Consider the following 27,564-nt stretch of genomic DNA (forward strand, 5'->3'; position numbering starts at 1 on the left):
GCTAAGTGCTTTCAGGAGGCAACTGGCTTGCAGAGTGGCTCATTTATCATCCCTAAAGTAGCTCTAACATTTTCCCAAGAAAAGCAGAGGCCAAGGGCCAAATAGCTGAGAGGTGGAGGACCAAAGAGGGATGCATCTGCCGACATGGCTGAGAAGAGATACCGTGAACAGTTTCTGATGCTGACTTGTAAACTGCTAACTTCCCTTATGATATTGCTGTTTTTAGGTGCCTCATTGAGTTAGCTCCAACTCTATGCACAACAGAATGAAACACCGTCCAATCCTGTACCACCCCCGCAGTCATGGTTATGTTTGAGCCCATTGCTGCAGCCACTTAGTCAATGCTCCTTGTCAAGGGCCTTTCTGTTTTCACTGCTCCTCTACTTACCAAACATGATATTCTTCTCCAGGGACTAGTCTCTCCTGATAATATGTCCAATGCATGTGTAGTCTCTCCTGATAATATGTCCAATGCATGTGCGATGAAGTTCAACCATCCTTGCCTCTATAGAGCACTCTGGCTGTACTTCTTCCAAGACAGATCTCTTTGTTCTTTTGCCTGTCCATGGTACTTCCATATTCTTTGCCAGCACCATAATTTAAATGCACCAATTCTTCTTTGGTCTTTGTTATTCAATGTCCAACGTTCACATGCATAGGAGTCAAGGGGAAATACCATGGCATTGACCTCAAAATACCTTGGTTCTCAAAGTGTCATCCTTTCTCTAAAGAGGTCTTGTGCGGTAGACTTACTCAATGCTAGGCATCATTTGATCTCTTCACTGCTGCTTCCAGGAGCATTGATTGTGGACCCAAACTTCCCTAATCTGCCCACATACTTGTGAGTATTGTTTGTGAGCTCTGTGTGGCTACTGCAATGAATTATTTTACCCAGCAGAGAAGTCGAATCCCATGGCAGGGAAAGGGTGGTGTTAGAATAGGGGAAAGGGTGTTAGAATAGGGAAAAGAAGGTGGTAGGAAGGAGGCATGTTTGACCTCCATCTAGTAGAAGTCATCTTTGGGCAGATGTGAAGTTGGTTTCTTCTTTCCCCTTGTGTATTCAGAGGTGGTCCGATAGGGCTCCCACGCCATTCCCCAAAGACTTATTAGCAACATGTGATATGCAGCTGACACAACCTTACTTTCTGAGAGTGGAGAGGACTTGAAGCACTTACTGATGGAAATCAGAGATTACAATGTTCAGTTCGTATTATAACTCAGTGCACAGAAAACAAAACTCTTCACAACTGGACCAATAGACATCACAATTGTAAATGGAGAAAAGATTGAAGTTGCTAAGGCTTTCATTGTACTTGGATCCACCAGCAATGTCCGTGGAAGCAGCAGTCAGGAAGTCCAGAGTGTTGCATTAGGAAAATGTATTTCACACAACCTTTTTAAAAGTATTCAAGCACAAAGCTATCACTTGGAGAACTAAATTGTGCCTCACTTGTGCTATATGGTATTTTTAATTGCCTCGTTTGCTTGTCAAAGCTGGAAAGTGAGTAAGGGAGACCAGAGAAGAATTGAGGCACTTGAATTATGATGTTAGCCAAACATACTGAAATTACCATGGACTTACCAAGAACAAGCAGAAGCACAAGCAGAATACGCCTTAGAAGGACAGTGAGACATTTCCCCAGAAAAGCAGAGGAAAAGCGTGAAAAGTGTCTTAATTTTTGTCATTAGCTGCCATTGTGTTGGACCTCCAACTCGTAGTGACCCCACTCAAAACTGAACAAAGCCTCGTCCAGGTCTGTGCTCTTTCCATGATCTACTGTTGACTGTGCCCTTTCCATTGATCGACTATAGTCTACATGTTGCCTTGCGATCCATCGGGTTTTCATTGGCTGGTTTCCAGAAACAGATTGCCAGACCTTTCTTCATAGTATGTCGTAGTCTGGAAGCTCAACTGAAATGTGCTCAGCATCACAGCAACACAAAAGCCTCCACTGACAGATGGGTGGTGACTGTGCATGAGGAGCATTGGCTGAGTATTGAATCTGGAGGTCCTTTGTGGTACAGACAGCCAATTTGCTGGCTGCTAACCAAATGGCTAATTGTTTAAGCCCACCCAGAGGCCCCGCAAAAGAAAGGCTTGGCTATCTGATTCCCAACTATCAGCCATTGAAACCCCGTGGAGCACAGTTCTGCTCTGATACACATGGGGTCACCACGAATCATAGCTGACTCACTGAGAACAGTGAAGGTGATTAATGTGATTAATGCCACTGAACTGCACATGGGAAATGCCACTGAACTGCACATGGGAAATGCCACTGAACTGCACATGGGAAAAGGCTGAATGGCAAATACCAGTGTGTGTCTGTGTATGTGTGATTACTCCGCACAGCGCCATTTCCCACCAACGGAATGTGTCGTTGAAGCAAACACTCGGAGAAGGGGAGCATACAGGATAAGAGAATCTGGGAAAGGCCTTCAAATCTGCTGTGGGTCCTACGAGAACGATGCCTTTACGCGCAGGCCACAATTTGTCGGAACTAGATTTAGTTGCTGTTCGGGGCTTGAAATCAACTAGTTACTCTGGAGTCAACTCTGATTCATGGTGACCCCATGTGTAGCAGACTAGACCTAAGCTCCAAAGAGTTTTCAGTGCTTGATTTTTTATTTTTCAGAAGTAGATTTCCAGGTTTTTCTTCTGAGGAAGACCTTGAACCTGTAACCCTTCAGTTAGCAGTTTAGCCACGTGCACAACTCAGGGACTCCTTCTAGGCTTGAGGAGATGACTCTGGAGACGGCCACTCGGCACTTGGACCGAATGCTGAGTTTCAGGGTTAGAGCCAGGTCTCACGTATTGCTGACTCTGAGGGCCTGTGGACAGAAGCTCTGTGCTGCAGGTGGATGGAGCTGTTGAAGTAACCCAGCCAGGGGAACGCGTGTTGGATGCTGAGCTGATAGGCTCTGGTCGTCTTGGCTTCTGAAATGGGGAGCACACTGAAGCGTAAGTGTCCCCATCCGCTGATCGTGCCATCCCCTCCCCTATCTCTTTCTCTCCTCTTCAGTATGGGATATAGACACAGGGAAGTGCCTGAAGACATTTAAACACAAAGACCCCATCTTGGCCACCAGGATCAGTGACACCTTCATTGTGAGCAGCTGTGAGCGAGGGCTGGTCAAGGTGTGGCACATTGCCACGGTTCAGCTGGTAAAGGTGAGAGGACAGGGCTGTAGGAGATTGGTGATCTCTCCCATGGGGCTCCCCACGCCATCCTACAGTGCCTGCGTTACAGTAACCAGAAGGGGCAGATGTGAGAGCTGGAGTGGAAGAAAGCCACAGGAGGGCATTCGGGGTTGTGAAGAGTGGGCATATCACGGACACACACTGTGACCCATGAGGTCTCAGGGCTAGAAGAGCCAGGCTGCAGTCTGGGCATGGTTTACATGCTTTCTTAAGGGTTGCAGTGGTAGGGTACCTCTTCCTCTTCCAAAGCATTGCACACTGGTGCTGCAATGGGACAGACTCTTCTCTCCTTACTCTAGGATGGAGAGACCATTGGCTGTCTTGAAAGTGATTACATGTTCACACACACAAAATTGTCTTGTTGGATCTGAACTCCCTGGTCCTTGTGGGTGGTCCTGTGATTTCATGTGTGCCTGGAACACAGGTCTTCATGAGGAGCTGCTGGTCTGGTGTCTGGACTTGTCACTGTGAGCTAACCAGCAGGGGCAGGTGGAGGGAGGCCCCAAGTGCCCTTCCAGTTTCTGAAAACGGGCTGGGGAAGAAAAACTCACCCCCCACCCTGTTTCCAGCCGAGGAGATAATTCCTGGCTCGATCTGATGCTTCAGGGTGATGGGACCTGCCCGGTCACAAACCCTCCAGAAACAAGGCCTCTTCCTGATCACTTTCCTCTTTAAGTGGAGAGAGAGCTCTGCAGTGAACGAGGCACAGACCTCTGGGACCCAGTCCTAGATAAAAAATGAAGCCAACTAAGGTGTATCACAAGCGAGTGGCAGACATGGTTTGCTGGAGTGTGGATTTGAGAGCCCCCTAAAAGGGCCCCCAGCACTCGCCCTTGAAGGAATCACGTTATGAGTGGGCTGAAACGAGTGGCATTCTTTCTTGCAGATCCTCAGTGGCCACGAGGGAGCAGTGAAGTGCCTGTTCTTTGACCAGTGGCATCTCGTCTCAGGAAGTGCTGATGGCCTGGTCATGGCCTGGAGCATGGTGGGAAAGTATGAGAGATGTCTGATGGCCTTCAAGCACCCCAAGTACGTGCTGGTGAGGCATTGGCTGCTCTCCTTTTGTCATCACAGCCCAGGCTGGTATCTGTAGTAGATAAGGCCCTTCTGAGTCTGGTCCTCACTCATTTCTGCTCCCACCTGTTACTCAATTTTTCCCCCACCACCCTCTCCCCTCAGGTCTCCTCTCCCAGCCTTAGTTGTTTCTCTTGAGAAATCATAATACGTGTGCCTATTGAGAAGGTCTTGAAATGTTATCTTTATGATACAAGCGATAAACTGATATCTCTTATCTAGCCAGCTTATAAACATTGATAGAGGCATCCTGACAATGCAAATACGAGTATATTTAAACTTCTTGGTAAGTTTGTACTCATAAAAGCTTAAATTAACCAAGTGTTAAAAGTTTTAAAATAGCTGACGGGCTGCAAAAGGGGGTAAAAAACTGTGGGCTACAGTCTACTCCAGCATAGCAAAGGTACTTTAATCCACCTGACAACCACATTGATATCCCTTAGTCCATGTCCTCTTCTGAATCTGGCTGGAATTCTTGGAAGTTTCTTTCTTTCTTTTTTTTGTAGTTAGTTCAGTACTGTTTGCTGGCCTTTAGGAGTGTTTTGCAGTCCAGTCTGTTGGGGCACGACACCTCCTGGAAGTTTCTTGTGAATGATCATTTTTGAATGGTTTTCTGCTACATTTGGCTGCCATGAAGTAGTACCGATATTATTTGATTATGTTTGTATTCTGATCAATCACCTGTCTTTGACATCGGCATGACGATGGATTCCTTTCATTTGGTCGAGCAGGTAGCTGTCTTCTGAATGACTTGATATAAATGAATATGTTCTGCTTGAGCCTTTCTCAGTCCATCCTCAGTCCTCTTGGAGGACAACCCCAATATTCCATTCATTTTAGTTCTCGATTCCTTGAATAGTTGCAACACAAGCATAGGCAGCTGGAGAAGCTGGTCACACAGAAGTGCTCAATTTACAGTGATTGGTCATGAGGACTAATTGGATAAATGGCCCTCCTTGCCACTCTGATTGGCAGATACCCAGCTCTTGGATACAACATAGAGGAGACAACACATACGGTTGCTGCCCTTCCTTTGATGGAAAAAAGGCTGGGGAATGGGATCGCCATTCTGTTGTCTTGAGTCAACTGTTTTTTAACTAAAATGAAGATTTCAAATATAGTGTGGGGAAGAAATGATAAAAAGAAATAAACTGGGGAAAATGAAGTAGGCAAAGCCAGCTGACCAGGATGATAATTCCTGGGAAAGCTTATGTACACCAGTGTCTGTTTTTGAGCACACACACCAACACCACCTTTATCCATCAGTGTTTTTATCCTAGCTGGTACTGTAATCAGGGGTTGTTGCGGTTTATCTAATTACATACATAAAATGTACCTCTTAAAATGTCCACGTTAGTGGTTTTTAGTATATGGTAGTGGTTTTAGTATACTCTGATGCAGCTAATTTTAGAACATCAAATGTTACATCACCGAGAAAAGAAAACTTGCACCTATTTAGTGTCACTCACACTCTTCCTCTCCCTGGCCCCTCTAGTGATCATGAATCTGCTTTCTAAACTTATTTATTGTCCTCTTCCATATGTTTCCGATAAATGGAACCATGCAATATGTAGCCTTTTATATATGGCTTCTTTCCCTTAGCATGATGTTTTCAAGATTTGCTCACATAGCCTGTATGAAAAAACAATCATTCCTTTTTTCTGAATGAATCATATCCCACTACCTGGCTATATAGTCGTTTATCCAACCCCTCGTTGATGAGCATTATGTTGGACGATTTTGCTTATTGTGAATTACCCAAAACCAAGTCCACAGCCATCAAGTTGATTCTGATTCACAGTGTCCCTGTCTAGTTTCTGAGGCTTAGATCTTTAGGGGAGCATAGCACCCTCATCTCCTCCCCCCGGGAGAGGCTGGTGGTTTGTGATAGCAGGCTGTCCTGACCCACCAGTACCACCAGGGCTCCTCCACACTGCAGCTATTAACCTGGGAGGACAAGTTTTCACTTGAGCGCCTGGTGTCGATTCTTTTGGGTAGCAGTCGGATCCTGGAGGTGTAAAGGAATTCTGTTTAACTTATTGAAGAACCGCCCAACTGCACAGCAGCTGTACCATTTTCATTCTCACCAGAAATGCATGAAGCTTCCCACTTCTCCACAACATCTTAACACTTGTTATTTTCAAGTGTGTTTGTGTATTTTCAAGTGTTTCAAGTATTTTACTCATTTTTCTTTTTTTTTAAATGGCCATGTAGTGCTCGCTTCGGCAGCACATATACTAAATGGCCATGCTAATGGATACGACAGCTATTCTATGTACCAGTGGACTCTCCTTGTGGCTTTGATATTAAGTCTTTCCAACCTATGAACATAGGATATTTTCCCATTCATTTAGACCTTAATTTTTTTTCTTTCAACAATGTTTTGTGGTTTTTCGTCTAAAAGCCTTGCACTTTATTGATAAACTTTATTTCTGTTTTATTCTTTAAGATGCTATTATAAATGAGATTCTTGTCCTGATTTTATTTTGATTATTCATTGCTAGTCTATAGGAATACACTGCTTTCTGTATTTGAGCTTACATTTTGGAATGTTGTTGAACTTGTTTTATTGGCTCTAATAGTTTATTTCATTTTATTGCTGTTGATTTGTTAGGTCTCTCTCAGGGGAGACATACCTTGGTCCTTGGCTTTGTGCAAGAAAGAATTCATGCCGAAGCCTGGTTTGTGATCCAAGTGAGTTTTATAAAGGATGGAAGCAATTTCAGGCGTTACAGTAAACAGAACACAAACCAGAGAGAGAGAGAGAGAGAGAGAGAGAGAGAGAGAAAATGCAGCCCTGCCATGCAGGGCCACGACACAGTTGCCCTGAACCTTGTGTAGCCTCTGGGAGAGAGCCAGAGAGGAAAACAGAGAAAAACGACTGGTTTTTCAGGATTCCGTTGGGAGGCGTGGTCAATGATACTGGTTGATCCCATTGGCTGAATTAAGCCCACCCGGCCTGAATGGGGTCCCACCCAGGTTTACGGGTTTCCTGTCTCAAAGACCTGAATGTGTGCATGCCCTCCATCTTTAAGCTGCTTACCACTTCCTGTAAGGGGGGCCGGAGGCATTGGCGTGTAGAGGGACAACCTCTAGCTACCTAACAGATTCTTTAGGGTTTTTTATATATAAGACAATATGATATTTCATTTTAATGCCTTTCATTTATTTTTCTTGCTAGTTTCCCTGGCTAAGTCCACTTGTAACAACCACCTAACAAACCCACTGTCGTTGAGTCTGACTCATGGTGACTCTTTATATGGTTTCTGTCATGGAGCACAATAGCCTCATCTTTCTCTCATGGAGTGGCTGGTAGATTTGAAATGCCAACTTTGCAGTTAGCAGCCCAAAGCCTAACCCCTTATTCATCTCCTCTCTTTAATATTATCAGATTTTACATCACGTATTTTGGGCTTCTTTTTTGTTGTTGGCACATTTGTATCTATAATTGTCATAGATCTGGACATATATCAGTTAACAATTTGTCAGAAAGCGTACATAGATATGTTTTGCTATTAATAAAGTCATACAATTTCCCCTTGGTTACTATTTACATAAAGCACACAAAATTTCTTTGCTCGTTCTTTTACTTTCAACTGATTTGTGTCTTGGAGTCAAAGGTTCAGTCTCTTGTCAACGACGTATAGTAGGTCTTTTCTTTTCTCTTTTTTAATTCCTTCTTTCAATTCCTGTCTTTTAATTGGAGAACCTAATAAATTTATGTTTAATGTAATTCCTAGGAAAGAAGATATTTCTTTTGTTGCTTTTCTATTTTCAATGTCTTCTCACCTCCTCCCACCTCAGTTTCTACATCAATACCTCTGTGTGTGTGTGTGTGTGTTTGATTTTTCTAGTGCACCACATTGCATCTATCATGTATATGTTTCTTTGGTTATTTTCTTAATGGCTACTGTGTCCTACAGGGTCATTATGAGTCAGTAGCAACTTCATGGCAGTGAGTTTGGCTTTGAGTCACCATGAGGACAATCGTCTTTTCTCCAGTTGGTCTTTATTTTTTATAATGCGGGTGAAAGTTTATGAGCAATGTTATTTTCCACTCACGGTTTTTTCCTTGCAGTGGATTGCAAGCTCCACAATTCAACTTTAACCTGTCCTATCCCTTCCTGCCTTCTGAAGGAACACTGCCTCTGGGAAATACTGACCTCAGCTTCCCCTGGTTAATTGTTCTAGGAATGCATACCTCCCTATTGCTTTTGTTCTCTTGTCCATTGTTTGCCTGAAAGTTGAGCTGCGGGAAGTGCTATAGTCCAGGGGCCCCACCTGTCTCCACCTGACCAGTGAGAAGCTTGGTCTTCTTTATGACTTACAGTTTTGTTCTGCATTTTCTCTCTCTCATATTATTCAGGACCTTCTATGGTGGAGGGATTAATGGTATCTTGGAACCATCTACTTCATAGGTTCCCAAATTTATTTCCTCCTTTTTGGAAATAAAAAAAAATTACTTAGCATCCTCTGGAAAATTAAAAACCTTTGTACTGTAGCCCATGATCCAGGATAAAGTGTAGTTACCTGATTTTTTAAATACTACTTGGAGCACTTTGGACTTTGTGTGCGTGCGTGTGTGTGTGTGTGTGTGTGCGCGCGCGTGGGCATCATCAAATTCGGGGAGTTTTCCACCATTGTTTCTTCAAAAAATGTTGTTTAGGGGGGTTTCCTCTTCCTCCTTTCCTTTTGGAACTCATTTCATGAGGACTCTGGTGCACTTAGGTCAGGGTGTTTCCCAAAGGCTCTGCTCAATTGTGTTCATTTTTCCCCTTTCTGTTTCCCAATCTTAGTAGACTTCTCTTCAAGTTCAATACATCTTTCTTCTACTTGAATCTTCTTGAATGAAATATTGTGACATTTTATTTCAGTTATAATACTTTGAACTTCAGAATTTCTATTTGGATCCTTTAATAGTCTCTAATTATTTATATTGATATCTGTTTTCTGAAATAGTGTTTTATACTTTAGTTTTGCGGACAAGGTTTCCATTAGCTCTTCACATATATTTATAATGCCTGATTTAAAGTTTTGTCTAGCTACTGGTCATCCTCAGTGACAATTTCTACTGATTCTTTTCCCTCCTGTGTATGGGCCCTGCTTTCTGGGTTTTTTTTGTATGCCTCATTATGCTTGTTTGCTTAACCCTGGGCATTTTGAATATTATACCCTGATAACTTTGAAAATCATATATTCTCCCAGTGTTTGGTATTGTTGCTGCTTGTCATTGTTTTGAATATTTGTTTCTTTAGTGACTTTTAAAGACTGGATGTTGATTCCCTGAACCCTTGTAACCAAAATAGCTCTCTGGTCTTTGCATGGGGGAGCTGTGTGCCTTTTGAGGTGAGCTTTCTGTACCCAGCCAGTCAGGGTACAATTCAGCCTTGCCCTTCACTTTCTAGTCAAGGCTCAGGATTTTTTACTGTTTTCTCTTGAGTTATGTGCACGGCTTTGCACATGCACATGCTTATTGATATTCCCAGGAGTATGTCTGAACTTTTCAAAATTATGTAGCCCAAGCAAAACAGAACAAAAAACACAATCCAAATTTGCCACCATTGAGTTGATTGTGACTCAAGGTAGACACATATTAACTTGGGCGGATTGGAAGGCAGAAATCAATAGACAAACAAACATGTGTTGGGCTTAGATGGCATTCTACTGGTCTAAGTCTCCTCTTCCCCATAAGCTGCGAGCAAAACAAATAGAATTTTTTAAGACAAAATAAAACAAAAACAGTTTCAAAACTTTGATCTCCCAATCTTTCAGATGAAGAAATAAAGAGAAGTCATTTGAGCCAGTCTACCAGAAATCTAATAGATCAAATAGAGCATCTTTGTGAATGAGGTCTGGCCCGTATTTTCTAGTACCATAGGTATGGACAGTTACTTTTATAGCTGTCACTGGGCTGGGGTACAAGAATGGGCATACGTTAAAATGTCACAAAGTTCCCTGCTATGGTATTGAGATTCAGCAATTTAAAAAAGTATTTTATTAGGGACTCATACAACTCTTACCACAATCCGTACATATACATACATCAATTGTAAAAAGCACATCTGTACATTCTTTGCCCTAATCATTTTCAAAGCATTTGCTCTCCACTTAAGCCCTTTGCATCAAGTCCTCTTTTTTCCCCTCCCTCCCCACTCCCCCCTCCCTCATGAGCCCTTGATAATTTATAAATTATTATTTTGTCATATCCTGTCCTATCCGGAGTCTCCCTTCACCCCCCTTTCTGTTATCCATCCCCCAGGGAGGAGGTCACATGCAGTTCCTTGTAATCGGTTCCCTCTTTCCAACCCACTCACCCTCTACCCTCCCAGCATCACCCCTTACACCCCTGGTCCTGAAGGTATCATCCACCCTGGATTCTCTGTGCCCCCAGCTCCTATCTGCACCTGTGTATAACCTCTGCTCTATCCAGACTTGCAAGGTAGAATTCGGATCATGGTAGTGGGGTGGGGGGCAGGGGGGAAAGGAGGAAGCATTTAAGAACTGGTGGAAAGCAGTATTTTTCATCGGTGCTACATCGCACCCTGACTGACTCATCTACTCCTCTAGACCCCTCTGTGAGAGGATCTCCAGTGGCTGACAAATGGGCTTCCCCCTTCATTCACTATGGTAAGATTTTTTTTTGATGATGCCTTATACCTGATCCCTTTGACACCTCATGATTGCACAAGCTGGTGTGCTTCTTCCATGTGGGCTTTGTTGCTTCTGAGCTAGATGGCCGCTTGTTCACCTTCAAGGCTTTAAGACAGCAGACACTATCTCTTTTGATAGCCGGGCACCATCAGTTTTCTTCGCCACATTTGCTTATGCACCTGTTTGTCCTTGGCGATCATATCATGGAGATGTGAACCCAATGATATGATTTTTTGTTCTTTGATGCCTGATCCCTTCAGAACCACGTGATCACACAGGCTGGTGTGTTCTTCCATGTGGGCTTTGTTGCTTCTGAGCTAGATGGCCGCTTATTTATCTTCAAGCCTTTAATACCCCAGATGTTATCTCTTTTGACAGCCAGGCACCATCAGCTTTCTTCACCACATTTGCTTGTTCACCCACTTTGACTTCAGTGGTTGTGTTGGGAGGGTGAGCATCATAGAATGCCAATTTAATAGAAGAAAGTATTCATGCATTGAGGGAGTGCTTGAGTAGAGGCCCAAGGTCCTTCCACCACCTTAGTACTAAACCTACAAATATAGGCACATAGATCTATCTTCCCATCCTCATATATATTTTTGCATATGTACATGTCTTTGTCTAGACCTCTATAAATGTCCTTTGCCTCCCATCTCTTTTCTCCATTTCCCTTGACTTTCCTCCTGCCCCACTATCATGCTCCATCCCCACCTGGGTTACATCTATACTTCTTTGCTACCTTACCCTTGATCATTCCCTACCAGGCCTGCCACTCCCACCTCACCACCAATTTGGATCCCATGTTGTTCCCTTGTCCCTATGTTTGTTAACACCACTTCCTTACTCCCACCTCCCCCTATCCCAAGTCCCTCTGGAACTGTCGGTTCCATTGTTTTTCCTCCAGATAGTTCATCCAACCTATCTTATTTAGACAGACCTGTGGAGATAATAACATGCACAAAAACAAGACAGAGGAAAACAAATCAACAGTATACAACAAGACAACAACAAACCACTGACAAAGAACAAAACCAACACCTCAAGAAACAAAAGCTTGTAGTTAGTTCAAGGATCGTCTTTTGGCCTTTAGGAGTGTTTTCCAGTCTAGTCTGTTGGGGCACCCTGCCCTGGCCCCAAAGTCCACCTTCAGCACTCCCTGGGGACCCTACTGCTCCATTCTCCTGCTGTTCCGCTGCACTCCCCCAGTGCTTTGCCTCGGTGTGGTGGGATCAGGTCAGGCGCAATTCCCACTTCGTGTCTCCGGTGCTGTCCCCTATAGCGTCATGGGTCAGTGAGGGGCATCATGTCTCATTGTGGGGCCAGCCATGTTGTCCTCTCTGTGGACTGGCTGCTCTAATCGCTCCTCCTCCCCCTTCATCTGCTCCCGTGTGCTCTGATCAGATATGTCCCTCTCCTGGAGCTGCAGATTCAATGTCGTCCTTTGAAACAAATTCTTCTGGGGGGAGGGGCAGGCATCCACTTAATATTTGGTACTGGGGCCAGCCTCCCAGACCTCTCCACTGGTTCCCTACTCCACACCGGAATGTTGCATTCACACCTTGAGGCACTGGGTGAGATTCAGCAATTTTTATTGAAAATGTGCCTCTTTGGTTGCTGCAAGTTTTGATTGGTTAATTTCCAGAATCCCTCAAAAGTTGATTCTAGCAGTTTTTTAGAAAATAAGATCAAAGGAGGTAGTTTTGGAATTCCTTATTTTGCCATTTTCACTGATGTCACTCTGTGCCATGTCTTTTGATGGGCAGGAATATGGAAAGGGAAGGAATGGAAAATGGGCTATACCAAGATCATAATAACCACCAAGGTGCAAGGGACTGGGCTAATGTTGGGTTGCTTTTTTTTTAATGTACTTTAAGTCAATCCTTATAGCAATCCTGTGAGGAAGACATCACTCCTCACTCTCTATAAGTAGAAAACTGAGGGTGGAGAGGTTAAATGTCTCTGTCAAGGTTATAAGGCCAATCATTGGTAGGTTCAGGATTTTGATCCTAGGTTCTGATCCCAAAGTCTGGGGTATAATCACATAGATGGAACTGCCAAATGCCTCAGAAACCTTTGAGAATGATAAGCCCAACTCAGTCACATCAAAAGAAGTACATATGGAGACAAACTCTTCTACCACAGGACGTCTGACCCAGTGCTGGACTCCCTGATGTGACTAAGATTATATTTCCATCTTGGAAAAAAAAACATTGGAACTTCATTGGGCACTCTCTGACTTAATTTTTAGGCTAGACTGGTTATTGATTTATTTATGGATCATGTGGGGAGAAGCTCTTTGCAGGGCCCTGGGGTGTGGTCAAGGCTGCATCCACATGGTCTAGAATGGATGGCATTCGTCTCACACATCATAGTAGTTACCATGCTCTGAAAACACGAGATAATCTCATTTTCAACCAGTATCAACAGGGGGACCGGGCAAGATTCTGAGTACACGATGATGAATAAGACATGGGTTGTGCCCAAGAGCATATGATAGAATGCCGAAAGTTGGTATATATGTGTGTGAGATGGCGGGTTGGAGAAGATGGTTTTGTGGAGAGGATAGCATGTCCGAGAGGAAGGCAGGCCATGGAATGACTTGAGTGGGTAGAGAAGGGGAGAGACCAATGGACTTGTTTGTACACAGGATCTAATACATTGGCAGCATCAGATTCACTTTTTCAGTATCATTACCAGTAATGGGTAATTATGTTTCTCAGATTTTACTATTTCACATATTTGGAGTCAAATTTATACCCAGTGATTTTAGGGGAGCAAAATCACACACACACACACACACACACACACACACACACACACACACACCGTGATTTCTATCCAGGTCTTGTATTCTCTTCTTTTATTTGCTGGTCATCTCAAACAAACACTCATATATTTCAACTTTCCTATGTTCAGTTTTCCTTAAGAATTTTTCTACTGAAAGAATCGAAAACCACTTATTGAAGATCAAAATGAAAATGTGTGAATGCCAGGTTTTTGCTTGGCAAAACCAGGTACCAGGTTTATTTCTGTTTTACCTGGTATTCCTGTGTTTACAAGGAATTTTTAAAATTCAATAATTCTCATCATAGAAATAAACAGCTAGGAGTCAAATTACAACAGAAAAAGCATGATGACATATATCCTAAACGCACACAGTGGCGTAAACCCTTTTGCTTTACTACCTTGTACCACCATGATCAAGAAGAGTAACTGTGGGGCTGGGAGAGCTAATCTAGTCAGGCATCTCGAAAGCTGATGATGGTTTACCACCAGAATTCTCACACCAAGGCAGGCATCACTTCAGTTGCCACCATTGCTTCCCAGGCATACGCCAAATCCCCCAACATCACACAAGCCTGAGCCGTTTCCCAGGAGACCCTACCACAACGTGTTGCTCCGTTTCCTTCCAGGGAGGTGCTGCACGTGTCTCTTCTCTTCCTGCGGGTCATCAGTGCCTGTGCGGATGGCAAGATCCGAATCTACAATTTCTTAAATGGGAACTGCCTGAAGGTGATGAAGACTAACGGCAGAGGTGACCCTGTGTTATCCTTCTTTATTGAGGAAAACAGGTGGGTGGCAGTTCCGAGGTCAGAACCGTGGGCAATTGTGTTCTGGTTGATTTTTAGTGCATGTTTTCCTCTTCTGGAATAGCAGCTGATGATCTGTCCAGAGTGGGTAGGAAAGAATGGGCAGAGTTCCACTCTGCTGATAGTTTTGGTGAAGGAACAATGATAAGGTCGACTAATTGGATGGGTGCATTTTGACTCCTAAATTGTCCTGGGTGTTTGGCCAAATCCTGGATTTGGGCAGTGCGGAGGGGAAAGGCATAAATGAGCCACGTGGTTTGCTGACTCCCTGGATTACAGCATAACTGCTCAACAAAAGGTTGAAACTCACCCAGAGGCGCCTTGGCAGAAAGGTCAGTGGTCTTCTTCTGACGATCCGGCCACTGAAACTCTTGTAAAGGTCAGTTCCTCCAGGACATGTAAGGGCTTCCACGAATCAGAGTCCATTTGATGACATGATTTTTGATGGTCCCGCCCAGGCACGGTCCTTGCTTACTCCCGATCATGCACTCACTTGCCTGAGACCACCATCCGCTCTTGTCTGTGTCCCACTTCTGAGACGGAGACTTACAAGAAGATGGGGGATTGGTGGTAACAAGGTGGGAGAGAACTGGGCAAATGAGTTCAGAAACCAGTGCCTACGATGACTGAAATCATGATATGTTGCACTGTGCTGGCTGTATGCTAGTGTCAGGGTGATGTATGTGAAAATAACCTTGAAAATTTCACCTGAAAATTCCACCGCAGACTCCCTTGAAATACTGATTCATGTCCCAGAACTATTTTGCTGTTCTGTAAATTAAAACAATTTACCATGTTAAGGGGGACAAGGGGAGGTACCAAGAATCAACGAATTCACTGTGGCCTTTGATTCTCCACAGCACCCAAAGGAGGGATGATTTCCTTTTGCCATGGGTGAAAATGAAGTCTGAAGAAGATTTTTCACTAGAAGGATCCCTTAACTTTTCTAACCCAAATGCTTCCATGCAAAGATTGAAGTCTTAAAATTGTACGTTTTGTAGCAGAAAGCAACCCATGTATTATTCCTAGTCCTTATTTATAGCTCCCAGGCATACTTCATGTGATTGTGGTGGCCTAGAACCAGATCCACAGTAACTCTGCAGTCAGCCTGTGGTAGACGTGGGCACAGAGGGGAATGCCACTGGCCTTGTTGGTGGGTGGCGGGAGGCAACACTGGGAAGCCACATTTGGAGCCCGTTTTCTACCAGAACATAAAAACAGGTTTGAGGGAAGATAGACATAATCCTGTTTTATGTAAAGTACCCACCACTTGCCTGTCAGCTTGCTGTACTGAGGTGGCTTGTGTGCGGCTGTGATGCTGGAAGCTGTGTCGCTGGTATTTCAAGTGCCGTCAGGGGAACCCACAGCGAACAGGTTTCAGTGGCGCTTCCTGACTAAGAATAGACAGTGAAGGAAGAGCTGGTTGCCCATTTTGGAGGAAGGAGCAACTAGAGGAGCAACTAGAAACCTCTGCATCGCTTTGCAACCTTATCAGACACTGAAGGCCTAATGAATGGAATCGGGATATTGTCAGCGAGAGTGCTGGGTGATGGGCCCCTCAGGTCAGAGGACACTCCACATGTGACTGAGGAGGAGCTGTTCTCCCCTGGTGACCTGACTAGAGGAAAGCCCACGGGAGTAAAACCTTCACAGTCTTCCTGTGTTGATAGGGAATGACTCAAGGTAAGAAGAAAAAGCTGTACAAAAACCTGCCCCCCCAAATTAAAAAACAAACTGCCAACGATCAGATCTTGGAATGTGTGAAGGATGAATCTCACAAAATGGGAATTCAACCAAAGTGAAATGGAATGCCTAAAGATTGATATCCTAGGCATTCGTTAGTTGAGATGGACTGGTAGTAACCATTTTTAATCAGAAAATTATATTATTTACTATGGTGGGAATGACATAATCAAATGGAATGGTGTGATATTGCTTGTCAAAAGGGATATTTAAAAATCAATCTTGAAGTACAATGCTGTCTGTGATAGGATTATATCTATTTGCCTTCAAGGAAATTCAATCAATACAGCTATTATTCCAATTTATGCACCAAACACTAAAGCTAGTGATGAAGAAATTGAAGAATTCTACCAATGTTTTCAGTCTAAAATTGGTCAAACCTGCAATCAAAGTTCATTAATAATCATTGGCCATTGGAATTCAAAAGTTAGAAACAAAGAGGAAGGTATAGTAAAGAATAATAGTTAAAACGTATGGACATGATAATAGAAACGAGGCTGAGGATTGCATGAAAGAATTTTGCATGGACTGTGATAAGAGTTGTATGAGCCCCTAATAAAATGTATTTAAAAAATTAAAGAATTTTGCAAAATCGATTATGTCTTCACAGCAAATACCTTTTTTTCAATCACACAATAACCCATTGACTTTTCCAGATGGACTACCGAAATCAAGTAGATTACATATGTGGTAAGAGATGACAGAAAAACCCATTATCACCAGCTAAAAACCAGACCAGGGGTTGACTGTAGAACAAACTCTCATTTGCTCATATGTAAGTTCAAGTTAAAACTGAAGAAAATCAAACCAAGTCCATGAGAGCCAAAATATGACCTTAAGTCTACCCTTGCTGAATATGGAGAACATCTCAAGAAGAGATTTGATGCATTGAACGCTAATGACCGGAGACCTGATCAGCTATCGGAGCACATCAACACCGTCATTCACAAAGAAAGCAAAAGGTCGTGAAAAAGACAAGAATGAAAGAAAGGATCCATAGGATGTCAGAAGAGACTCTGAAATGTGCTTTTAATCACAGGGAAGCTAAAGCAAATAGAAGAAATGAGAAAGTCAAATTGCTGAATAGAACATTTCAAAGGGCAGCTTGAGAAAACAAAGTCAACTATCATGATGCAATGTGCAAAGACCTAGAATTAGAAATCCAAAAAGGAAGGACATGCTCAGCATATCTCAAGCTGAAAGAACTCAAGAAAGAAATTCAAGCCTCAAGTTGCAATATTGAAAAAAAATTTGTGCAAAATATTGAATGATGCAGGAAGCGTCCTAAGAAGATGGAAAGAATCATAGTACCAAAAAGAGCTCGCCAACATTGCATCATCTCAGGAGGTAGCATATGAACCAAAGGTACTGAAGGAAGAAGTTCAAGGAGCACTGAAAATATTAGCCAAAAAACAAGGCTCAAGGACTTGAATGACCATCAATTAAAATGATTCAACAAGTTGATGAAGCACTGGAAACACTTACTCATCCATGCTGGGAAATTTGGAAGACTTGGCCAACTGCCGGAAGAGATCCATATGTATACCCATTTCAAAGAAAGCTGGCCCAAGTGAATGCTCAAATTATTGAACAATATCACTGATATCACATGCAAGTAAAATTTTTCTGAAGCTCTTCCAACAGCAGTTACAGTAGTACATTGACAGGAAGCTGCCGGCCGTTCAGGCAGGATTCAAAGAGGATATGGAATAACGGATATTGTTGATGTTAGATGGGTCTTGGCTGAAAGCAGAGCATACCAGAATGATGTTTACTTGTGTTTTATTTACTATGCCAAGGATTGGAATGTGTGGATCATAACGAACTATGTGTAATCTTGAGAAGAAATGGAATCTCAGACCACCTCATTGTGCTTATGAAGAACTTGTATGTGGAACAAAGGGAAGAGAATAAGGGAAAAGGGCATGGTTTAAAGCCAGGAAAGATGCATGCCAGAGCTGCATCCTGTGTATCCATACTTATTCAATCTGTGTGCTAAGATCATGAGAGGCGCTTTGTATGAAGAAGAGTGTGGATTGCATTTGGAGGAAGGTTTATCAATAACCTGCAATATGCAGATGACACAACCTTGCTTGTTAAAGCTGAGAAGGACTTGAAACAGTGGCTGATGACCATCAAGGATTGCAAACTTCAGAGTAGATTACAACTGTGTCAAGAAGACCAAAATCCCTACAACTGGTGGATAGGTAGCATCACGATAAATGGGGAAACGATAAAAGTTGTCAAGGAATTTGTCTTGCTTGGATCCACAATTACTTCTCATGGAAACAGCGGTCAAGAGAACAAAAGATGCCTTTGGATAAATCTGCTGCACAAGGCCTATTTTGAGGAGTGAAAAGCAAGGATGTTGCTTTGGGGGCTAAAGTGGCCTTGACCCAAGCTGTGGTATTTTCAGTGACCTTATATATATGTGGGAGTTGGACATTGAAGAAGGAAAACTGAAGAAGAATCTATTATTGAATTATGTTGCTAGAGAATAACAAACAGCTCGAACTTGGAAGAAGTGACCAGAGTGCTCTTGAGAGGCAAGGATGCCAAGACTTTATCTCATGTACTTGGGACATGTTGTCAGGAGAGACCAGTCCAAGAGAAGGACATCATGCTTGGTGAAGCAGGGCAGGGGAAGCAGCAAAAAAGGAGGAAAGCTCTCAACTGAATGGACCGACCCAGTGGCGGTAACAATGGGCTCAGGCATAGGAACAGTGATGAGAATGGTGCAGGCCTGGACAATGTTCTGTTTTTTGTGCATAAGGTCAGCACTGGCTTGATGGCACCTACCAACAACAGCATGTAATGTACACATGTTCTGACAGTATTGACGCAGACACTGGAGAGGATGATGGGCTGGCGGGTCAGGTAAGACCTCCACATTGTTCCTATTACAGCCTTGGAAACATTGGAATTGGGTGCTGTGTTTAACACCGTACATTTCAAGATGTCCACGTGCCAGGTGGAGTCCCTAGGTGTTGAAAATGACAGTTTGGAGGTGAAAATTGACATGGAGGCACCTTAGAAAAACAGCTTCATGGTCTACTTCTGAGAAATCAGCCATTGAAAATCCTGTGATAGATACGAAGCTCGAGTCTAGCACACCTGGGATCGTCATAAGTCACAATCAACTCAAGGGCAGTTGATCTTTCATGTTTTTGTTTGTAAAATACGTTTTAGAAATAGCCTTGTATTCCATTTTCAGTGAAGATTTACATATCAGTTTAGGTTCTCATTCAATATTTTCAACGTAAATTGTACAGTGACATTGGTTACATTCTTCATAGTGCATGACATTCCCTCTGCTTCCATTCTGCTTGTTTCGTTTCTGTTCATCTAGTTTCCCAGCCCCTTTACCTTCATATCTTTGTCTTAAAGTAATTATTGACAGTTTGGTCTCATAAAGATTGATTTTTAAAAAGAGATCAGTACTGACAGGTGATACTTTTTGGGTGAATGAGTCGGTTGCTTAGCTTAAAGGTGATCTCAGGCTTGAGAAACCTTCCAGTATCTGCTTGTCAAGTAACTTTGGAATTTTACAAATCTGAGTTTCTGTTCCCCTTATTTCTCCCTATGACCACTGATTATTATGGTCCAGTGCCAAAGCCTTCTGATCAAGCCACCAAAGGGGGTTTGCCACTCTTTTCAGGAACTAATATGTATCTAAAAATATTTTAACTTCCTCTCCCCAACTACCATGATCCGAATTCTACCTTGCAGGACTGGATAGGGCAGAGGTTGTACACTGGTGCATATGGGGGCTGGAGGCACAGGGAATCCAGGGTGGATGATACCTTCAGGACCAAGGGTGCGAGGGGCGATGCTGGGAGAGTGGAGGGTGAGTGGGTTGGAAATGGGGAACTGATTACAAGGATCCACATGTGACCTCCTCCCTGGGAGATGGACGGCAGAGAAGGGTGGAAAGGGAGACTCCGGGTAGAGCAAGATATGACAAAATAACGATGTATAAATTACCAAGGGCGCATGAGGGAGGGGAGAGCGCGGAGGGAGGGGAAAAAAAAGAGGACCTGATGCAAAGGGCTTAAGTGGAGAGCAAATGCTTTGAGAGTGATTGGGGCAGGGAATGCGCGGATGTGCTTTATACAATTGATGTATGTATATGTATGGATTGTGATAAGAGTTGTATGAGCCCCTAAAAAGATGTTTAAAAAAATATATTTTAACTTGAGATAATAGCTACCAAGCTAACCACCCCTGCTGTGAGGCTGCCATCTTTTACCAGTTCAGAGCCTTCAACACCCTACCCAATGATCCTGTTTGTGTAATCACCAAGGGGATCCTCTACCCTTATGTAAGGGTGGGATTGACATGCAGATTTCGGAGGCTGGGCAGCAGTGGCGTCCTTTTGTGAGCAGTTTGGTCCTTTTGGTTGCAGGATGGTGATCAACACAGAGAACAATATTATCATGTTCCAGTTTGAGAATATCAAGTGGCAATACGCTCAGGATCGAGGGAAACTGAAGAAGAACAGGGATAAAGAAGAGGAAAGAGAGGACAGTAGTCTTGCTGAAGTCAACTCCAAGTCTAGCACTCAGGTTGTCGGCCTAAAGGACTCTACCCCCAGCAAGCACGTTGTGGTCCATCAGGCGGTAGCCCACAGACCGAAGTCTCATTTTCTCCTGAAGGCAGCCATGATATCCACAGGTAAGATAGTACAATCTCAGGCAACTTCAGTCGTAACCAGCGGAGTAGATGAAGGTTGTCAGGAGGTGCGTCTCTGTGGGAGTTCTGGACTAAGGCTTGATTTCATGAAGTCCTAGTCTTTCAGGAAGGTGGGGATCATTTTCTTTTCTTTTAATTAAAAGATCATTTTACTGGGGGCTCTTACAGCTCTTATAACAATCCATACATCAATTGTACCAAGCATATTTGTAAATATGTTGCCACCATTCTTTTCTAAACATTTACTCTCTATTTGAGCCCTTGGTATCAGCTCTTTTTTCCCCCTCCTTCCCCCCTTCCACCTTCGTAACCCCTTGATAAATTATAAATTGTTATTGCTCTCATATCTTATACTGACCGCTGCTGTCTCCCTTCCCCCACGGTTTCTGTTCGCTCCCAAGGAGTGGTGGTGGGCGGTGGTTATGAGTCCATTATTGTGATGCATTCCCCCTTCCTCCCTCCTCTCCCCACCTTCCCCCTACCCACCTGGTATCACTACTCCTATTCCTGTTCCTGGATTCTGTGTGCGTTGGCGCTTCTCTCTTATCTGTACCTGTGCACATGCTCTGGACTAGCCTACAGTGAAAGGCAGGACTGGGGTCATGGTAGGGGGTTGGGGGGGGTGAGGAAGCCCAAGGAACCAGAGGAATATTGTGTGTTTCATTGGCGCTATACTGTGCCCTGACCCTTCGGTGAGGGGATGTCCCATTGTCTACAGATGGGTTTGGGGTCTCTGCTCCAACCCTCCTCATCCTCAACAACATGGTTTTTGTTTGTTTTGTTTGTTTGTGTCTTCTGATGTCTGTTACCCGATCCTGTAGATACCGCATGATTGCACAGGCTGGTGTGCTTCTACCATGTAGCTTGTTCCTTCTCTGCTAGATAGCCACTTGTTTAAGGTCAAACCTTTATCTTTTGATAGCCGGCACCATCGCTTTCCTCATCACATTTGCTTATGTACTCATTTTGTCTTCAGTGATTGTACTGGGAGGGTGAGCATCACAGAATGCCAGATTGTTAAACAACGTGTTCTTGGGTTGAGGCAGGGCTTGAGCAGAGCCTCTATTCGGAGACCATTTTCTTTGATCCACCAAACAATTTGTTAGAGGGGTAAAGCAAGAGGCCAGATTTTTCCAAGGCCTAGGATTTTGAATTTAGTAGAATCTTTGTAGTCAATAAGATTAGTCTACAATTGGACAACAGAAAAGTGGGTGAAGGGAGATGTCGGACAGTGTAAGATATGACAAAATAATAATTTATAAAGTATCAAGGGTTCATGAGGGAGTGGGGAGTGGGGAGGGAGGGGAAATGAAGAGCTGATGCCAGGGGCTTAGGTGGAGAGCAAATATTTTGAGAATGATGAGGGCAATGAATGTACAAATGTGCTTTACATATTGATGTATGTATGGATTGTGATAAGAGTTGTATGAGCCTCTAATAAAATGATTTTTTTTAGAAAAGATTAGTCCACAACACTTGCCATGAAACAAAAAAGTAACAAGAAAAACAAAAATGAGCAGAAATCCCAAATACATAGTACATACCTGTTTCCTTAGGACAAAGGTAGGAAGTTACTATAAGCAGAAAAACCTTCTGTGCAAGATGTGAAATACATACTTTAGATTTCTGGAAGATAGTAGGTATACCTGGAAAATAGTGTGTGTGTGTGTGTGTGTGTGTGTGTGTGCAGGGAGTGTGTCCATGTCATTCATAAGACATCTGTAGGATAAATTATTTGTCAGTTACAGTTACCAGATTCCCTCCTTTAACTTGTCCTATATTTGGCATATGAACTTCCGTCGATTGCTCTATAAAGACCAATATTCCCAAGAATATTATACTAAGAATATTAAGCTATCTCCTTATGAGAAGAGAACCAAGAATGTTACATAAAGCTTAGCGCTTAAAAAACAAATAAATAAAGCTTAGCGCTTGATAATCAGTAGGAAATGTGGGTGGGGTGGAGTCGGGAAGTGTTCTAGAACTTAGATTCCAGTTGCCTACTTAGTTTTAAGCAACAATGAACTCTAAACGTGATGCTGTGCGTGATGGTTTATTTCATTGTTGTCTACTTGTCAATTATCCAGACTTAACTGAATTATGTAATTACTTCAGGAGCTAAATAATTACTACAGTATCTCAATCCTTATTTATCAGCATTCATATTGCATACTTCATATCATGAAAAATCAAAATCACACAGGAAAGTTGGCAGGAAGAGAATTCCTTCTGTTGTTGAGGAGCATCGTGATGTAGCTGCCGGGCAAGAGAAATTGGAAGCAAAATCCATGGCAGGTGATAAAATGATGATAACTTTATTCTGAATTAGTGTCGAGAATTCATCTCTCTTGCTTTCTCCCGCCCCTTCCCTGCTTCATTCCCTGCCTCCCTCCCTCTCTCTGTCTCTCCGTTTTAGTTTTGTCGTCAAGGCAGTAACTGCTGATCTTTGAGAACTCAGAACGGATACAATGTTGGATTATATGTACAATTAATAATTGTGTCCTTATTAACTGGAGACCACAAAACAGGATCCTTTTTTAAGGTTTGAGTTTCTAGTGTTGGGCTCATGGACAGCCTTTCTGCTCTGCTATTCAGTGTCCCAACTTCTTGGACCGTTGAGTAATCGGTCTGCACAATGAGCACAACTGGAAAGATAAGTGGCAGTCAGAGATGTGATGAGAGGAATCCCTGGGTGGTGGAAGGGTTAATGAACCTGACCATAAACTGAAAGGTTGAAGGTCCACCCAAAGGAACCTTGGCAAAAAAGGCTTAGTGATCTACTTGGAAAAAGTAGGCCATTGAAAACCCGGTGGATGCCAGTTTTATTCTGACACACATGAGGTCATCGTGAGTCAGAATCGGCATGATGGCAACTCACGTGGCTGAGGCAGGACAGAGATTTAGGGCCAATTGTTATCTATGTGAGACAAGGAGATAAAGGAGGTCTTAGGAGATGCTGGACATCATGAATGGGCTGTTCCTTTTGTAGCTTTTGAAATATGTGAGTAAAGATTGTAACTGTCTTTCAAATATTTTTGATGAATATAACAGTACTTTTTTGAATTAGATTTCCTGCAAAGTCTGGCTTGAAGGTGAAGCCAGACTAGTTATGCTCTGTGAGAACAGTATTAGCAATGGGTATCTTTGTGTATAACTATATCTGTGTATTTGTTCTGGTAGATCTGTATGGTAAAGTTCTAGGAATGGAATAGCTAATCCAAAGGATAGATACACTTAAAAGTTAAAAAGATGTTGCCATGATTTTTTATAGTATGGTGTCAGTTTATACTCCTAATTTGAGGAGTATAAGCCAATTCCACACTGGGTATTATCCATCATTTATATTTGCAAATGCCTAAGATAATAGGCAGATAACCCTGTACTATGGAATATTATAAGATAACTAAAATTTGTATGATGAGGACATAAGATGACTTGAAAAAATATACAATATATTGTGAATTAAAAACAGCAATTTAATGAACAATGTGCTCACCATAACTCCTTTCTAATAACACAACAAAAGCTGTGTTTTATGTATGTCAAACATATATATATATAATAGCAATTTTTTTCTGAGGTTAGACAACTGGGGAAGTTTGAAACATCTTAAATTCATTATGGTTTATGTTTATATGTTGTTTTTTATATTTTATTGTGAGTTGGTGAAGGTTTACAGAGCAGATCATCAGTATCATTTTTAACAGTTTTATTGGCACATAATTCATACATCATACAATTTAATTATTCACTCATATTAGGAAGTGTTGTACATTGATCAACACAATCAATTTCAGAACAATTTTCTTACTGTACTCTTTGTTGTTAGCTCCCCATTTATTTCCCTCCAACCTCCCCTGCCAGGATTATAGGATTTGTATAAGCTGAGTTTTTAAGCACATTTTTAATGCAGTTTTTGTGGTAAAATTAGGTGCCTCCGCTGCTATTCAGGTTGGCTTATACTCGAGTATATTCGGTATATGTTAGATTGCTGTAGTTTGGTAAATAGACTTTTGATTGCTAGATCAGATGAAGCAAACTACTTTCTTTTGTAAAATGGGGATAATGTACTTGTGAGGTATTAGGTTTGTTCACCTATAAAGACATTTTGTTAACTTGAGGGCCTGAGACACTTTGAAAGCCTTGCACATAATGTAATAAGCTGTTTTCTCAAGAAATAGGAGAGAGCTTCTACATGCCAGGGGGCATCTTGCCCTCATCCATGGAAGTTGGGCCCAATGTGACTGTTCACCATATTTTGGGAACTCCTTTTGCATTACTTTAGTTTTCAAAGAAGGCTTGGATTTGGGAGACATCCAAAGATCATTTGAAGTCAAATTTGATTAATAAGGTGGAGGCCAAATTCCGCAATACAATTTTTGATTAAAAAGATTAAGTTAGAGCTGTGCTCTGAAGTATATATAAATTTATTCCTACAGGAGGCAAAGGAGACCTGCCCCTGGGGCTTATAATTTGCTTGGTGTCAGGGACAGAAAAGTAAATGTAGTTATAGTGCAATGATATTGGGAATATGAAAGAGAACTTCTGTGTTAGTTTACCAGAAGGCATTTTAAAGAGAAACATGAACAAGGGAAAAATATCACAAGGCATACTTTTCTATGACACTTCACATAAAAATTTAGAAATCAAAAGCCTACGTCCTAAATAGCTCGTATCCACTATTGGAACTAAGGAGCCCTGGTAGCGTAGTGGTTATGTGTTTGGCTGCGATGGACATGGTCAGCAGTTCAAAACCAGCACCTCTGTGGGAGAAAGGCTGAGCTTTCTACTTCTGTAAGCAGTTACAGTGGGTTGCTGCTAGTCAGCTTTCTACTCCTGTAAAGTTATTGAGGGTTGCTACGAATCCACATAGACTTCGTGGCAGTGAGAGACGACTGAAGCTGAATGTTAACAGATTTCACCTCATTCACGGACCCATTTGCAGAGTGCAGTCCACTAAGAAACTGGCGAGGTTGGCAACAGGTTTATCATTACGCTTCTGTTGGGCCTTCTTCCCTCCTGGTCCAGACCACTGCAATAACACAGGCACCAGGGAAAGTACTCTCCCTGACCAGGTGGCTATCAAGATTCTTTCATTTTCACTGGAGTAATTATTTTTGCAAAGAGGATTTTAACTGACATCACAATCTCAAAGGAGAGAAAAGTAGGTTTGGTACTTTTTTTTTTTCTATTTATTTATTTTTTGGTTTGGTACTTTCAAGACAACGAATGCTCCCCTCAAAACATGCATATCTAGAGGTTAATTCACATGTGCATATTAAAGAACCAGGGTATTTTTTTAAGCCTGTTTTGTTAAATGTCATCCTGTCTGGACATAGGGGACATTTGCCCACAGACAGCATGTCTACTGGGCAGCAAAGACGTCCGTTTGCATAGCATTAGAATGGTTCTTACTCTCACGTCTAAGTGCTTTCTCTTTTTCACAAGAGGCTGACTTGCTGTTCTCTTCTTTTGCGACAGCAGATCATCTGGGAAAAGTACAACAACCAGGGCAACTGGAAACTCCTGTAGAATCGACCCTTAGCCAAAAGAATAGAGGCTGGAACACCCCCATGTCACCTGACCAGTTCCTTCTGACGATCAATGCTCTCCAGCAGGCCCACAACTCAGGGGCATTTGCCTATCCTGGGAGACCCCAAGCCCAAGTCATTGATGCATGGGGACCTTTGATCTCCCACCCAAGGAAGGTCTTGAGTTTCAAAGGAAAATCAATGCAGCATGAGGTTGACAAGTTGAGGTCTAACAGTGAGAGACTACGCCCCATCACAGGAATGAAACAAACCACTACCCCTCTTGAGATCCAGAAACTGCAGCCCAACCTGAAGAATTCATTGTACAGTCCCAGAATCCATTCCACCATACCTGAGCCCATGATTATTCGCTCCAGGCTGTCTGGCAGTCTCAAAGGTGAAGACAAAGTGACCCACTCTCTTAAAGGGGCAGTATGCAGCACTACCCCGCTGACCAGTATGCACTTCATTAGGCCGAACCGCATGGTTTCTCCGAGAGTGAACACAGTGATGACCCAGAATCTCAAGAAAGACCGGCCTCGCTTTTACACAGCCCTTAATCCTTTTAGAATGAACACGGGGTTCATGCTGTTGACTGTGAAGGAGGAGAAATTGTATGGGGAAGCCAAGATGAAGGAATATCAGGCGAGTGAGCCCACCCCAGCAGTTGATCCAGACAAAGCCTGCAAAACCGCCTGGCTTAGGAAGCTCAAAGGCCTCCCTGTAGATGATTTCATGAAGCACGGGAAAATAGCAGCCCCTGAATTTGGACAAAACACATTTATCTGAACCAGACGCGGAAAATTACACTGTGTTACAATAAACACCAAGTCCAGCAGGTGTTGGGAGTTTGACTTTCTGCTTAGTTTGAAGCGTTCCCTGGAAATTGTGAGAACATCTGATTACCTTCCTGTGGGTCTAAACTGATGTTTATCGAAGTGACAGAACAGAGGGAAGATGGGAGAGTTTGGCACCCATCTCCCCCCCCCCAAAAAAGCCATCCAGTCAGATTTACACAACAACAAAACAAAAGGGGCCATCTAGTCATCTTGATCCTGTAGGACAGAGTAGAGTAGCCCCT

The 27,564-nt window shown here is 42.8% G+C and overlaps 1 protein-coding gene across 1 annotated transcript in view; it reads left to right on the forward strand.

Annotated features, from left to right (window-relative positions):
* The window catches only part of LOC142459457 (F-box/WD repeat-containing protein 10-like), a 52,181-nt gene extending 24,873 nt beyond the window's left edge, over positions 1-27,308 (forward strand). The window contains exons 9-14 of the mRNA XM_075561048.1: positions 3,024-3,172; positions 4,089-4,231; positions 14,341-14,499; positions 20,666-20,934; positions 23,110-23,247; positions 26,434-27,308. Coding sequence (XP_075417163.1) covers positions 3,024-3,172; positions 4,089-4,231; positions 14,341-14,499; positions 20,666-20,934; positions 23,110-23,247; positions 26,434-27,272 — 1,697 coding nt within the window. The 3' untranslated portion in view covers positions 27,273-27,308. The remainder of the gene's footprint in view (positions 1-3,023; positions 3,173-4,088; positions 4,232-14,340; positions 14,500-20,665; positions 20,935-23,109; positions 23,248-26,433) is intronic.
* Positions 27,309-27,564: the final 256 nt, after the last annotated feature.

This window comes from Tenrec ecaudatus, chromosome 10 (genome assembly GCF_050624435.1).
Source record: "Tenrec ecaudatus isolate mTenEca1 chromosome 10, mTenEca1.hap1, whole genome shotgun sequence".
NCBI lineage: Eukaryota > Metazoa > Chordata > Mammalia > Afrosoricida > Tenrecidae > Tenrec > Tenrec ecaudatus.